Source organism: Pleurodeles waltl, chromosome 1_2 (genome assembly GCF_031143425.1).
Source record: "Pleurodeles waltl isolate 20211129_DDA chromosome 1_2, aPleWal1.hap1.20221129, whole genome shotgun sequence".
Classification (NCBI taxonomy): domain Eukaryota; kingdom Metazoa; phylum Chordata; class Amphibia; order Caudata; family Salamandridae; genus Pleurodeles; species Pleurodeles waltl.
The window spans coordinates 882446490-882461943 of record NC_090437.1 but is presented as its reverse complement, the minus strand read 5'-3'; the positions used below and the strand labels follow the sequence as shown (position 1 = coordinate 882461943).

General features: G+C 45.9%; 1 protein-coding gene across 1 annotated transcript in view; it reads right to left on the bottom strand.

Moving 5' to 3' along the window:
• Positions 1-5721: 5721 nt before the first annotated feature.
• TRAPPC11 (trafficking protein particle complex subunit 11) overlaps positions 5722-15454 on the bottom strand; it is a 550973-nt gene continuing 541240 nt past the window's right edge. Inside the window, exon 30 of the mRNA XM_069199334.1 lies at positions 5722-8205. Coding sequence (XP_069055435.1) covers positions 8161-8205 — 45 coding nt within the window. The 3' untranslated portion in view covers positions 5722-8160. The remainder of the gene's footprint in view (positions 8206-15454) is intronic.

The following is a 15454-nucleotide window of genomic DNA, read 5'->3' as shown; positions in this document are numbered from 1 at the left end:
TGGTCTACCTAATGGATTCTCATACCACTTCTGGAGTGGGTTTGTGTGTATGTACTGGTATCACAGGAAACACTGTTTACCATATGTGGCACTCCTACAGAAATGGCATTCAACATACTGAGGTATGTTTGGTCTGATTGGTTGGATGTAACAAAGCTAGTGATTCACATTTCATGATTGCCCCTGAATTAACCAACTATCTGTACTACACTAGACAGGCTAGCTTGAATCCAGTGGCACAGTGAGCACGGGACCCACGTTTTGGCATACCCTTCCCACTTAGGGCAACTTTAGCAACACAATAGAATGATGGACGGAGTGATGAAACTTTTCAAACACTCACCCCCAGTCACAGATCTGGGTTTAATCCATCGTTCTTTTGCTCACCATGCCACCCCAGTTTGGACAAAGCCATATGCAAACCAGTCTTGAACCTGTTCCCCATGAAAACAGTCCACCCAAGCTGCCAGGCCAGATCCTCTTTGGACCGGAAACAAGCATTTTGGGACCGGTTTCAAGGTATTAACCTTGATCAGCCAGGCTACCTTGAATCCAGTGATACAGTGAGCATGGGATCCATGTATGGTAGTTGGTGCATGCTGATGTGCCTTGCCTATTGTCCCAGTGACCAAGGACACAACAGAGTACAGACCACTACCAATATAATCTACTAGGCAGACACATGACGGAGTACAATGGTCAGTCATCTCATGTTTTTTCATGTTGTAGGTGTCATTTGTACCCAACAGTCCACTTGTCTTCAGTGTGTCAGCCCCAACATCAAACATGAGGTAATAGATCACTGTACTCAGAAATGTGTCTGCTCAAGAGAGTATATTGGCATCTGTACCCAACAGGCCACTTGTTTTCAGTGTGTCAAGAGTGCTGATGTGTCACTACTGTCTCTCATGTGATGGTGGCCATCATACATGTGACATAGCATACATTGTCCTTTGTGTGCAGTCACTGAGCAATACTTGCCTGTGGTAAGAAGGGAATGCACAGTTGCATGATTTCACTGTTGGCATTTGTATTTGTGCCTACATGTTAGCAGTTGTACCTTGCACGTTTGTAGTATCATTTCCACTACTGTTTCATACATCATCTACCTGTCTTCATGGGATGATGTCTGATTCCATCACATGTGTGCATCTCAAAATCTATGTTTTTACGATGATGGGTACACAGTTCATGTGGCACCACAGATAGAAGTGTGTCAACATTGTTTGTAGCATCACCCATACCCTAACCCTGTACTTCATGTCATTTATCATGAACAATAGCAGAAGCAATGAAGGACATGACAGGGAGGCCTACGGTAATTACACACAGTGTGCATTTACATGTCATTGATGTTGAATCATTTGGCTAAGTGCTTTGCACATGTTAATTGGTGAAGGTTCATTACCTGACTGTTGACATGCATCAGGGAGTGACATGCGGAAATGTTGGAATCATATGTGAGTGTGTACATTCAGTAATCCAATGGAATCTGTTTGCATGACAATCAAAAAGGTACAGTGATGAGCCTTCCCATTGGGAAACGTGTTCAAGGCCCTCTTCAGATAATGGAGATTCCCTGGGTCACAACAACATTCAATTGACTACTGTCCTTTAGTTATGCAATGTTAAAAGGGTGTTCTCAGCAGTACCAATTGAGACAGGTGATTTTCCTATGCCTACCCGACTCATTGTGCTGTGGATATTTGTAGACAAATCTCCCAGACATTTTGGCCAGATTTTCTCCAGTGTAATTTTCTGTGCAAGATGGGTTATCTAGCAAAGCAACATTAGTGCAACTTCCATGAGACTATTTGGACAATGGACATATTTTGAAGTGAACATTGCTGAGTTTTTACAGTGTGACATGGATGTTTAAATGACACCTTCTTCTGGCTACTGTACTTCTTACTGCAACATGGCTGGATTATCTGTCCATCATTTCATCATGCTGTGGTATTGTGTATATGAACATTTGCTGATTGCAGGACCTTGTGTGGAAAATGTCAAACTGAACTTGGCCTTGCCATAAGATTTGATAAAAATAGGCTACTAGGGGTGCTACAAGTGCCAAAACCACTCAAAGTGACCAGGCCTCCTACATGATCCATGGGTATTGTGATTGGACAACTTCACTCATGCAGTGGAAGTTGTCTGTGATTCTGATTTTCCTGTGGGCAATGGTTTACAGTTCATGTAAAATGCATGCATGTGGTATTACCAATGCTGAAGCCACTTTGAAAGACCTTGTGGCTGGGGGCTACTGTACATTATGTTAATGTTTTGCAATCAAAGCTGGTGTGTTCAGGCACATAGAATGGCCCTATTCGTCTTTATCATTTCAGCATCATCACAGGTAAGTGGAGCAGACAGGGCCGACATCAGTGGGGAAGTTGTTGCCATGGTACCTCTGGCCACAAAACAGCCACGGAGGGACCCAGTGACCTAGAGGGTGAGGGGAGTGCCACGGAGGACACCAGCTCAACATCATCTTCTTCTGAGTCGACCTCCAGTGGACACTCTAGTGGTGGCGGAAAACTCAGGACCTACACCTATTCCATCCTTGTCCGCCACCCACGTTCCATCTCCACCCTCCAGGTTGCTCGCCAACCGAGGTGGCTGGGCTCGCTCCCTGAAGAGAGTAGCCTTTATGCCAGGCACCTCACAATTTGCCCCTGTTACCCGTGTTGCCCTGAGTGAGGAGGCTATTCACCTCCTGTGGAGCATCTCTGTGGGTCATACTGGCATTCTGAATGCCATCTAGGTGCCTGACCCCCAACTCCAACAGATGGCTGCAAACCTGGAAGTCATTCACAGTTCTATGTCTGGCCTACAGAGAACTTTTCAGGCTCTGGCCTCCTCCATCACGGCAGCCTTCCACCCCCAACACCCCCCATCACCTTGCTCTTCCCCATCCAATTTCCCTATTCCCATATCTGTCGCAAGCACACTCTCGTATGCGCGCGCATACACACACGCCCCTCAACAGCCACAAGAAGCACACAAACACCACAAGACATACAAGCACTCAATAGTCACTCACCCAACTCACAACCACCACCACAACCACCATACCCCCAGACACCACCCCAACAACCACAGACACAGCCACCTCTCATCCCATACCCCGAGACACCACCAAAACCCACACAGCCATCACTCAGACCATACCCACAGACCCCACCCCCACAGACGCATCCACCACTACCACCTTACCAATCACATCCATGTCAGAGCCCTTAAAGAGACACCAATGCCCACACTCACACACACAACAGACACCAACAAAACACAAAAGTCAGACACACGCACACCTGCAACAGCCACATCCATACCTGACACAAGCATTTCCTCAACCTCCCAACCCCTACTCTCTCCTAAACACCTTACCCATTTTCCCCAAGAAAGTTTCACGTTTGCCCTTGCCCTTACCCCTGTGAAACCCTCCCTCCATAACCAAAAAGACCCTGCCCACACCCCAACCCATCCCTTTCACGCCCAAGTCTTCCCGTGACACCTGCCACCCCCACAAAAACAGCCATACCATTACCAAACACAAAAATGACACCCCTCCCAAAGTGAAGCCCTCCCCTCCACAAGACCAAACCCATCATCCAGGAATCCAACCCCACCCCCACCCAAGGGTGATCATTGAGGTGCCAGGAATGCCCACTAGGTGACCCTTCCTGTGGCAGTAATTTGTGAGGCAAGTTGTGGGACACAGAAGTGTGCTCATCACATTTGAGACATGGACGGGCCATTGGCCTTTTCTCCATTTTTTGAAGTTATGAAAATAAACATCAGTTGGTTGTTTTGCTATACATTGGTCCTGCCATTACATTTCTACCTTTTTGATGTTCTTGAATAATTTGCGATGTATGACTACAGTTGTGTTTGTTCCACCCTGATTGATGGTCCATTTGATGTGGTTGGTAAGATCTGATTTTGGAACCAGTGCTGGAGTCACTCGGGACAAGGGGAAATGTTCAATGGATGGATGTGTGGGATGTAATCCAATTGGGATGGCACTGCATTGGTTGGTGTTTCATATGGTAAGTATTTCATCTTGACTTTGCCAGTGCCAAAATCTATTGGGCTACTTTTCTTCCCCTGATGTAGACTGGGCATTTGTATCATGTGTGCAAGATTGAGGTTTGTTTGTCCACACAGGGAGCTTGTTCTATTGTTCTACCTTCCTATAAATTTGAATGGACATGTGTGAATTTTAATGTGTTTAAGGTACACCTACTTTATCTAAAAGTGTGACCCATGGTGTTACTGCTGTATTTGGTTTCTAGGCTTGCTCTTACACATTTGCCACATAGGCATGACACTTGGTTATACTATTAGTTGTCCCTGATATACATCAAGCCACAGTGCCTGTGGGAATAGGGGTTTTGAGGCATGTGCAAAGTGAAATGTGTCTTAGGGCGGCAGCCTTCCTGGGGTCGTCCGGATGTCACCATACCTAATCTGCAGGGATTGTTTAAATTGTGAGCTTTTGATGTCTATCACACAAATCATTCTGCATCCCATTTACCTTGCCTTCTCTTGCAACATGGGTGATATTTGTGAGTCCATGACAAGGATTTTGCAGAGAAGGTGTGTTTGGGTTCAATGACAGATCCATACAGATGTAGATATTGCGACAGGCCATGGCATGTGAACAACGTGAAGGTGTCATTTCAATTTATAGGTTTGATAGTGATAAGGATTTGCTGTTGTGTGGCACAATGTTATGGACACATCACTATCTCTGAAACTGGGAAGTGCAAACGTATAAAGTTTTGCAGAGTGTGGCGGTGCAGTGTCAGTGATCTTGCCAAAGGGGGTGTCATGGGGCTGTGATTGGGTCATAGGTTGTGCACAACTCTGATCCAGAGCACACAAAATATATTTGGGCCACAGAGCACAGCCCAGATACCAGGTCAATGGCGGCATGTCTATTTGCTGTGGAGTTGGAGAAACCATCTGTTGCGTCCACGACAGCTTAGATTTTGTGCTCCATCGAGCAGCACAAGCAGTGGCAGAACGTGAAGGATCAGCTCCATGGTGGTACAGGATGTGTGACGCTGCCTGTAGGTGAGTTTCTGACTTATATCCCTCAGTTTCCGCCAGAGCAGATGTGGTGGCTGGAGAGCCACAATCACTTCAGTGGAAAGCAACATCATAATTGGCCTGGGAGAGAAGCTGGCAATCCGCCCTCTGACAGGCGTATTGGCTTATTCCGTTGTTGCCATGGTCTAGTGTTGCTGGCGGTGTCGGTGGGACGGCGGCGGTCTTTCGTCCATGCAACCGCATGTATTGTAATACAGCAGCCGGACCTCCAACACGGCGGCGGTCGAACCGCCAAAGTTATAATCAGGTCCTGAGTTTTAGTATATTGTACATTAAAGTATTTTTTTATATTATGTTTATTATTTACAATTATTTTAAAGAATTTTTTTTATTGTACTATTTCAATGTATTTTAAATACGTATATTTCTTAAAACGTCAGATTTTTAAGGGTAATGTTTTAATCCTAATACAGTGTATGATTTTAAAATTAGATATACTTACCCATTTTAGATAATATTGTGGTATTCTGTATGTTTTCTCTCAATATTTTTGAATTTACTAAGTATCTTAAGTCGATATTTGTGCCCTCAACATTTTTGCCAGTATTTTTGTTAGCAATATTTAATCAGACAACTTTTAAAATAAAAATTACAAACATCACATTTAAATTTGATTTCTGAAGTTTAATAACAGTTCACCTTTGAAATAACAGATACTCTTAAAGCTGTAGTTTGTTCAAAAATAGACTTCAGATGGCTGGATTTTATGAGTATGCTAGCTTTCACAATGGAAATTAAATAATTCTTGGAATGATGAACAGTTAATGAAAAACCAGCGCAGGAGAACAAACCTTCAGTGAAGATCTTGTTTCCGGTTTCTTGAACAAGATATTCACAAGCATAGTCATTAAAATATCACAAACAAGTGTTATAGGCAGTAGGATTTTCATACACAGACATCATCATCTACAAGCAATTGACACCTGATGACTTGTTCAAAATAATACACGTGTGTAGCCCACACGAACCACTAGGCAACTAAATAATTTCATTCACCATAGACCTCACAAATTGGAAATGGTACTGTGAAAAGCAAAGTCCTTCCATTTTTGTTGATAAAACGTCTCTAAGTGTGCAAACATCGTCTCAGTGCTAGGAGTAGGGATTAAATTGTAAAAGTGGCATACTGGAAGTTTATGAGCTAACGTCCCTTCCTGTTGTTAGGTCTTGTGTTATCCAAGACCTTTTGATGTTACTAAAATATGTATAATATACTTACATATAGGGACTTTCAGCCACCTTCCTTCATCCATTGGTCTTTTGATGTGTCATTCATATTTAGCTTCCACCCTCTTCAGCACATTGGGAAGAGGGTCAGCCTACTAAAGTCACTGGTTAACTTCACTTTGAGTGACTGTATTTTGCTCTATCACCAAGAGCACATTGACACACAAGCTAATCTCTTTCCGTGCCAGTATTTTTGTTGTTTTAACTTTATAATTACTTTAGTGTTCACTTTGTGTTTGGAGCATGATGTGATAGCATTCGGCTTCAGATGCACAATCCATCTTTGTTGGATCCCATCTCTAGCCAGTGCTGTTGTAAATGCTTTTTGGACTGTTGTGCCTTCTTTCTTTCTTCCTTGTTGCCTGTCTTCTTTCTTTCTTTTTGCAGCCTAAGCCAGACTGACTTTCTAAGTAGTTCACTCCAGGACCAGGAAGTACTAAGCTAATGTTTGTTTTTTAAAACCAAAACAACTTTTAAATTTTTGGCATATTCTTTTTTTTAGGTTAACGAGTGCCTGGCATATTCCCAAACTAAAAAGATTTGCAAAAACTATGATGAAATAAGAACTGCCAGAATGCTGACGGTCAATTCCAGACATACTGGCTTTGCCAATGCTTGTTTTGTAATGATGCAGCACTTTCCAAACGTATTCTCCTTTTCCATATTTTATAAGAGAGAAAATGATTGCTAAGATGTTCATAACTCTGAGGAAACACATTCTTTAGTGTAGTTTCATTTTCCTTTCACACAACGGGCATTTACTCTCAATACGATTTTCTTTTACTTCATTGCATATCTGCTTCACTTTCTTTCTGGACAGATTTCTTCACAGAGGCCTGCATTGAGTCTAGAACTTTTTCTGTGACATACGAATGACAGAGACTCAGGAGCCCATCCACCCTCATCTTCGGGCTGGTTTCAGGACAAGGCAATACTAAGCAGTCACCTACAGTGCCACCTGCACGGAGACTGCGAGTTGCTCAGACTAGTGCAAAAATGGCCCGGTCACCAGATGGAGGGGGAAATGTTAATTCTCTCAGTGCGACAATCCGCCCCGCACACACATCATTGACCTGACCTTCAGACCTCATAAGAAATAGGAAAATATGCTGATCTAAAATGATATCGGAATGGAACATTTAGGAAGGGGAAAGGTGGTTCGAAATATCCTGACATTGCACCAAAGCATGTCAGAGGGAAGCACAAAAAAATAATATAAATTATAAAGTGTTATCTAAACCTCTCAATTGCTGAGAAATATGAACAGGAACAGTACATCCTTGGCATCTTGAGGATACATAATTGTCATCCTAAAAATGACTGCTTTCACCTTTAAGGGGCCAAACTAAGTAGACACTATGACTACTGGGAATATGCTGCGCTTGAAATATGTCATTATCCCTAATATTATCCACAGGTGGTGGCGCAGAGCAGGAAGAACCACGTTGAAGCCGCTAAAAGATAGAGCACATTCAAAATCAAAAACCAAACATGGCTAAGGTGGTCGGGGTGGCACATTTTGTAATTAGGTTTAATGCCAGTGCTTCTTGCATCTTTAAAAATGTAACTTCTTAGCAGATTTCCCAAGAATCGACACGCTTGCTGCATTCAGTCTGTCATTATTAACAAACGCTTGGACTCACATGATTTTTAATACATCAACTGGTTGTGATATACATATGTTTATTAAGACATTAGAAAATAGTTTTACGTTGTCAATTCTTCATTTCCAGAAGTTAGCTTCCATAACTTATATCTTTGTGGTTGGTTCACCATTACTAGGTAGATTGTAGGCGCTGAATACAAAACGTTTATTTAAGCTGCTTCAATTGATGCGTCATCTGCTTGCCGACCTTGTGGCTAAATGGAAAACACAAAACACAACCGTTATTTGTTGGTTTAATGCAGAATGCATAAAACACGTCTATAACTTGTTGAACTGTCGAAGATGGAAGGCGCGCGTTAAACAAGCATGTTTGACAAAATAATCGTTTTCCTTTTCTGGACATGGAACCTGCGAGCTGCGCTGGGGCTTTGGAGAAGGCAATAAATCAGGCGCTGGACAGTCCTTGTCTATAAAAACAAGCAAGCACTTTATTTGAGCAGCATTCAGGGGTTCAGGCTCGAGCCAATAAAGGTTCCATAGACATTACTAAGCTCCTGCGGCAGCCAACAGGCATTTCACAAATATCTCCATGGCTTTTCTGATACTGGAAAATACGATACATATCATTTATACCATAAAAAAGCCGTGTGTGAACGGATAACCGTCTAGCAGTCCTCTATTCAGACAGAATACGTTCAAGGCACACCAATAACATTAGATCAATAAGAAGTAGGACTGGCAATTGGTAGGCAGGTACAGGATACACATCAAACATATTCAAGGTGGCAGAGACAGTCTAGATGTAATTGTAAGTAAAATAGTTGTTTGATAAATAGTTTCCTTCAACAGTGGTGAAGAACAAGTTGCTTACCTTGGGAGATGCCTTATCTGTCAGAGACAATATCTAGCCACAGATTCCTTACCTTTGAATTTCCCAGGCGTCAGACTGGATCTGGAAGATTTCTCATGAGCAGCACCTCTTCGCACCGGCAGATGCCATTGATCAGATCCACGAGGCGTTGGCTGTGCAGGAAGTGATGCCGCGGTCACCTCTATAGGCGCCACCTTGGTGCGCTTATGTCAGTTACCTTTTCACAACTTTCCACACCAAGAGCGTGAAGGCATGAAGTGCGTTGACACTAGTGTGTCCAATCTAGGGCCCTGAAATCAAGTGTCCTTAAACCTAGAAAACTGTCCACAGAGCGGGGAGGATAGTTTGGTTGGTAAGGAATCTGCTGCTAGATATTGTCTCTACCAGATAAGGTGTTACCGAAGGCAAGTAACTTGTTCATCTGATAAAGACTTATAGCTGCAGATTCCTTACCTTTGAATAGATACACAAAATACCATCCCCAGTGGTGGGCTGCGGAGAAGTTATCTACACCAGGAAGACCTGCAGAACTGAACAGGTGAAATTTCCATCCCTGTGAACTTGTCAGTCTAGACAGTAATGTTTGGTGAATGTGTGCAGTGACGCTCACGTTGCTGCCAGACAGATGTCCAATACTGGGACTTCATGTGTTAATCAGTGGACCACAGCTTTTGCTTGGGTGAAATGAACCCGCAAGCCAAAGGGATTGCTTCTTAGCCAATGTGTACCAGATTTTTATGCAGAGTACAACCCATCGGGAGATAGTTTGTTTCTGCACCACTCAACCTTTCTTTGCACCAACATACACCACGAAGAGTTGGCTGTTCACCCGGACCTCTTTTGTGCAGTCAAGTTAGAACAGCAAAGCTCTTTTTGGATCCAGACAATGGAGTCACTCATCTTCTTTGGAGGATGTGGAGGAGTGTCGAAAGTCAGCAAGATGATGAATTGTCGCACATGAAATGGCGTTACCACTTCTAGGAGGAGAGTCCCTAGTGCGAAGCACCAGTTTGTCTGGAAACACAGCTAAGTATGGAGGCTTGGATGACAAAGCCTGCAGTTCATTGACCCTCCGGGCAGATATTATTACTACATGAAATTCTGTGTTGAATGGGAGCAGCCAGAGGGGACAATTGTGTAGAGGCTTGAAAGGATCACACATCAAAAAAGTAAGAACCAAATTAAGGTCCCACTGAGACATAACGGAAGGCGACTGGGGGAACATATGTATAAGACCTTTACGGAATCTATTTGCAGTAGAGGACTTGCAAAAAGAGGGTTGGTCAGGCAGCCACAAGTAGAGAGAGCAGAATGGTAACCCTTCAGATTACCTAAAGAAGAGCCTTGCTGGCAAGGGTAAGAATACAAGGGACATCAGAGACAGAAGCAGAAAGTGAGTCTATAGACTTCTCTGTACAATATTTTACACATTTCTCACACTGGTGGGTGTATACAGTCTTGGTAGATAGACGTCTGGCTGCCACAATGACATTACAAACTTCAGGAGGAAAGTCAAAAGCTGTAAACTGTTGCCACACAATCTCCACCCAAGAAGGCGGAAAGTTGAGAGGTTCAGTGGAGGACTCTATCCTGCTTCTGCAACAGAAGTTCCTTCCGAAAGGGCAGCCTGAGCGCCGGATCGATGCTCAATCTTGGAAGCTCTGGATACCAGACACTCCATGCCCAACCCAGAGCCACAAAGATGACTTGGGCCCTGGGGTCCCTGTTCTTCTTGAGAACTATGGGCAGGAGTGATGTGGGCAGAAAGGTGTACAGGAGGTCTGAGCTCCACTCAAGATGAAAAACGTCTCTGAGGGATAGCCACCTTGTAAACTCCAGCACACGAAATGTCTAAAATTGCACGTTCTCTTCAGAGGCAAACAGATCTAAACAAGGCTCTCCCCACTAATGAAAGACCTTGTGCTACCTTTGGATGGAGATGGCGCTTGTAATCCACTAGGCATCGCCGGCTGAGTTTGTCTGCCCTGGCGTTCAGAGAACCTGCCAAGTGCTGAGCACCAGGTTTATGCCCTGATGTTCCAGCCATTTCCAGAGACGCAGGTCTCCTGACAAAGGGTCCACGACCCCACACCCCCCTGCTTGATGCAGTACCACATTGCGGTGGTGTTGTCTGTGAACATCTGCACTATCTTCCCTTAGACAACCGGAAGAAATGCCTTCAATGCTAGTCGAATCGCCCGGAGCTCCAGTAAGTTGATATGGAGTCCACAATCCACCAGAGGCCTCTGATATTTACCCCCGGAAGTGACTCATGTGTCACTACTGTAAACTTTGGTTGGGGAAGGGAGAGGATTCTGCCTCTGACCCAGTCGTGGTTCACTAACCACCACTGCAGATCTTTTGCAGTTCCCTCCGAGATCTGAACCATGTTGATAAGATTTCCCTGATGCTGTGCCCACTGGAACTTCAGGTTCCACTGCAGAGCCCTCATATGCCATCTGGCAAGAGGCCATGAGGCCCAGCAGCCTCAGAATCTGTCTCACAGAAATCCAAGATAGCGGCCAAAACATTGGAATCATAACCTGAATATCCTTGACTCGCTGCTTGGTAGGATAGGCCCGAAACTTCACTGTGTCCAGAACAGCTTTGTTGAAAGGGAGCGTCTGAGAGGGAGTCAGATGTGACTTGGGCACATGTATAGTGAACCCCAGCGAATGCAGCAGGTTCGCCGTAGTCTGAAAGTGGGTGATGACTGCCTGGGGCGACGGAGCCTTCAACAGTCAGTCATCGAGGTAGGGGAAGACTCAAATCCTTAGCCTGCGCAGATGAGCTGCGACCACCGGCATCACTTTGATGAACACCCGAGGTGCACTATTAAGGCTGAAGGGGAGCACGGTAAACAAAGTGCTCATGGCCTACCCTGAACCACAGGTAACACCTGTGAGCAGGCAGGATGGAGATATGAAAATACGCATCATCCAAGTCCAACGCTAACATCCAGTCCCCTTGGTCTAGGGCAGACAAAACCTGAGCTAGAGTATGCATTTTGAATTTCTCCTTTTTGAGGAAGTGATTGACGTCCCATAAATCGAAAACAGGGTGGAGACCCTTGTTCTTTTTGGGTATCAAAAAGTAGTGTGTATAACAACCACTGCCTACTTCTGGTATTGGGACCCTTTTTATGTCTCTCTTGGCCATGAGAGCCCCAATTTCCACACAGAGTAAAACCAAGTGATCCTCTATCGGCCATTCTTTTGAGGGAGGCATTGGGGGAGGGAAAGACTGGAAGGTGAGGGAATAACCCTTCCGTATGATCTGGAAGACCCATTTGTTCGATGGTATGGGCCGCCAGTCAGGGAGATGATACTGAATCCTCCCTCCAACTGGACATACATGTTTTGCAGAATCACATTAGGAGGGGTTCAATGCTGTAGAGGCAGGGGGCTGAGTGGTGGACGACTTCTAGACAGACCCTCATAGTCTGAAAGCACCACAATTGCGTCTGTGCATAAGTTGTGTGCCTAGCACCGGACAGTGGCTAACTTGTGAGTGTCGTGGCACAGTGCCCCTCCTGTAGCCACAGAAAGGACAACAGGCAGACTGTGGGCGAGGGGCTGCTGAGAGGCCTAAGGCCTTGGCCATAGCCCGAGAGTCCTTACAGCACTCCAGCACCAAGTCTGGCTTTTCCCCAAATAGGCAGGACCCATTGAAGGCATACCCATAATGTTTGCCTGGACACCCCCTCAAAAGACAGATGTACGTAGTCAGGCGTGGCATCAAAGGGCCACTGTACATGAAATCGCCCTACCCAGCGAGTCAGTCATGTCCAAACCACACCGTATAGTAAACTTCGCTGCATCTCTCCCATTCTTAACTGCTTGAGAGAGAATGGCCCATGCATCCTATGAGACCTGAGGCAGCACCTGCGCCACTGAATCCCATAAAGTGTTCGAAAAACAGCCCAGTTACCATGAGGTGTTTACTGACCTCAATGCCAGGCTGTTGGAAGAAAACATTTTCTTCCCAAGCTGATCCAGCCTCTTGGATTTCCTATCCGGAGGTAGGGAAGAGAAGGCGCCCTTGGGAAGTGGATGCTTAGACTACCAAGCTCTCCAGGGTGGGGAGTTGAGTGAGGAAACTAAGGTGGTATGGCGCATGGTGTTGGCGGCAGTCAAATGTCCTGTTTACAGGAGCCCCTGTTCTAGGTTTGGACACACGTTCCCAGCAGATCAGTGAGGGCTGCATTAAAGGGCAACATTGGTTCTGATGAGGAAGCCTGGCTGGAGCACTTCTGTCAGGAGATTAGTCCTGACCTACACTGAGGGCAGTTATCTGCTGCCCTACGCGCCACTGTTACATATGATGCACCCTCCTCTGTAGCCACAGTAGGTGGGGAGAGCAAGCCAGTATCTGGAGAGTCCACTGGCCTCTCCTAGTTCCTCATACCAGTCCAAAGGTTCCATTTGGGTTTCTAGACAGTCCAAAGAGCCCTCCCATTCCTCACCAGTGGATGGCTGATCAAGCAAATGCTCAGACAATGATCTGGCACCTGTGGGTGCAGTCGGGGCCAGGCGATGCCGCTCTGGCTCATCAATGATGAGAATGGGGCTCGCGCCACCGATGGGTGACTAGTGGCACCAGGAGCAGCACTAGAGAAGGTTAACTGTGTGAAGCCGATGCTGTTCCAGATCTGATATCGGGTCCACAACACACCATCGGAGCTGGGGCCGAAGCCACTGGCGTGGAACCTGATGGGGCCTCTCTGCCGACCCTGTGGGGCCTAAAGGTGCTCCAGCGGCGCCAGCCAACTCAAATACAAGACACATGGCCTTATAAGATTTCCTTTAATTGAGCAGGGGTCACTCAGGCTTCCAGAAAGAGAAGAAGGCACACAGTAAGCCCTGGCAATGATTTAGCGGAACGTGCCTGGAACGTCAAAGTTCCCGAGTTGCCCTGTTGGCCAGCGGGCGAGTTGAAGTCGAAGTCTGCTTTGACTGCTTCTTCTTGTGACTCTTCCCCGAGTGCACGGAGGACCTTGAGTGGGATGAAGAGGACTTGGGGCTCCTGGAGCGGTCCCGCGACCTTCTCCTCAAACGGGACCGTGCCCTCTGAAGATTCGCACCCGCCAATGTCGACTGCAGAGCCGCCATTAGCTTAGGGACTGCTTCCTCAAAGCTTTCGGAGCTATGGCCCCGCCGTCCGAATGCGACCGAGTCGTGGTCGCACTTGAGATACCAAAACCATATTTGATGGGGATTTGTCACTGACATGGTGCAATGGCAGACGTCACACAGCTTAAATCCTGTCTTCTTTGAAGTCATCCTTTGCACAGACAAAAATACTCAAAAAGGTCGAAAAAGGCCTGTCAATAGAAACAGTGGTGTAGCCCTATCCTGTATCTGCGCTTAAACGGCGCAGAAGGAAAAGAACTGACGTACATGTGACCAGGTGGTGCCTTTATAGGTGAGACCGTGACATCACAGACGGCTACAATGATGTCAAAGACGCCACACAGATCCGAAAGAAGCCACCTGATGGCGCGTGCAGGGGTATTGCTCAGCAAAAGTTCCAGATTCCAAGCTGACGTCTGGAAATTCTAAAGGTAAGGAATCTGCAGCTAGAAGTCTCTATCAGATATCTCCTGCAATACCTGTACAATGTCTGCTAGGCAATAATATGGAGTCTTCAGCATGACCTGATGTTCAAAGAAGAACGCATGTAGCCATGCTGGGAATCCCTGAATGGGTGTGTGTAAAAACAAAGAGCGCAAAGCAAGGCTCAGGGGGAAAAAGTAGAGTTAGAGTTTGGAATAATGGGTAAAAATACCAAGAGGGTAGGCAAAAGGTCTTGGAACACAGCTTCCAATCAGGCACTGTAGAAAAGTCACTCTTTTTGGCATGGTTACTCCCACTTTTTGCCTGTTTATCAGTGTGTTTAGACTGTTTTCACTGGGATTCTGCTAACCAGGAGCCCAGTGATTGTACCCCCTTCTCTAAATGTGGTTGTTTTGGTACCCTTTATGTGGGAAAGTACCCTCTGTTTGGCAGGGTTACCCCCACTTTTTGCCTGCTGTCAGTGTGGTTTGACTGTGTTCACTGGGATCCTGCTAACCAAGACCCCAGTGACTGTACACTCTCTCCCTAAATTTGCTTGTTCATGACTTTGTACACCCGGCAATTGGCATACTGGTGACCCCATGTAAGTCCCTAATATATGGTACCTTGGTACCCAGGGTATTGGGGCACCCCATGAGCTGCAGCATGTATTATGCCACCCAAGGGAGCCCATGCAAAAGGTGTCTGCAGGTCTGCCATTGCAGCCTGCTTGAAAAGGTGCATGCACCATTTCACTAAAGGTCACTGCACCAGGTCATTTTAAGTCACCCCTATGGCAGGTGCTCCTAGCACAGAGGGTAGGTTGCAAGTACCTGTGTGTGAGGGCACCCATGCACGAGCAGAGGTGCCCCTACGAACTCCAGCTCCATTTTCCTGGACTTCGTAGGTGTGGGGAAGCCATTTAACCTGTGTATCTGTGTCCAGCTACATAATAGTAGCTCCGAACCTGGGCTTGTTTGGCATCAAACATGTCAGAATGATACCCCCAATACTGTTGCCAGTACTGGTTTTATGATTCCATGCACTCCTCTGGGGGCTCCTTAGAGGGCCCCAACT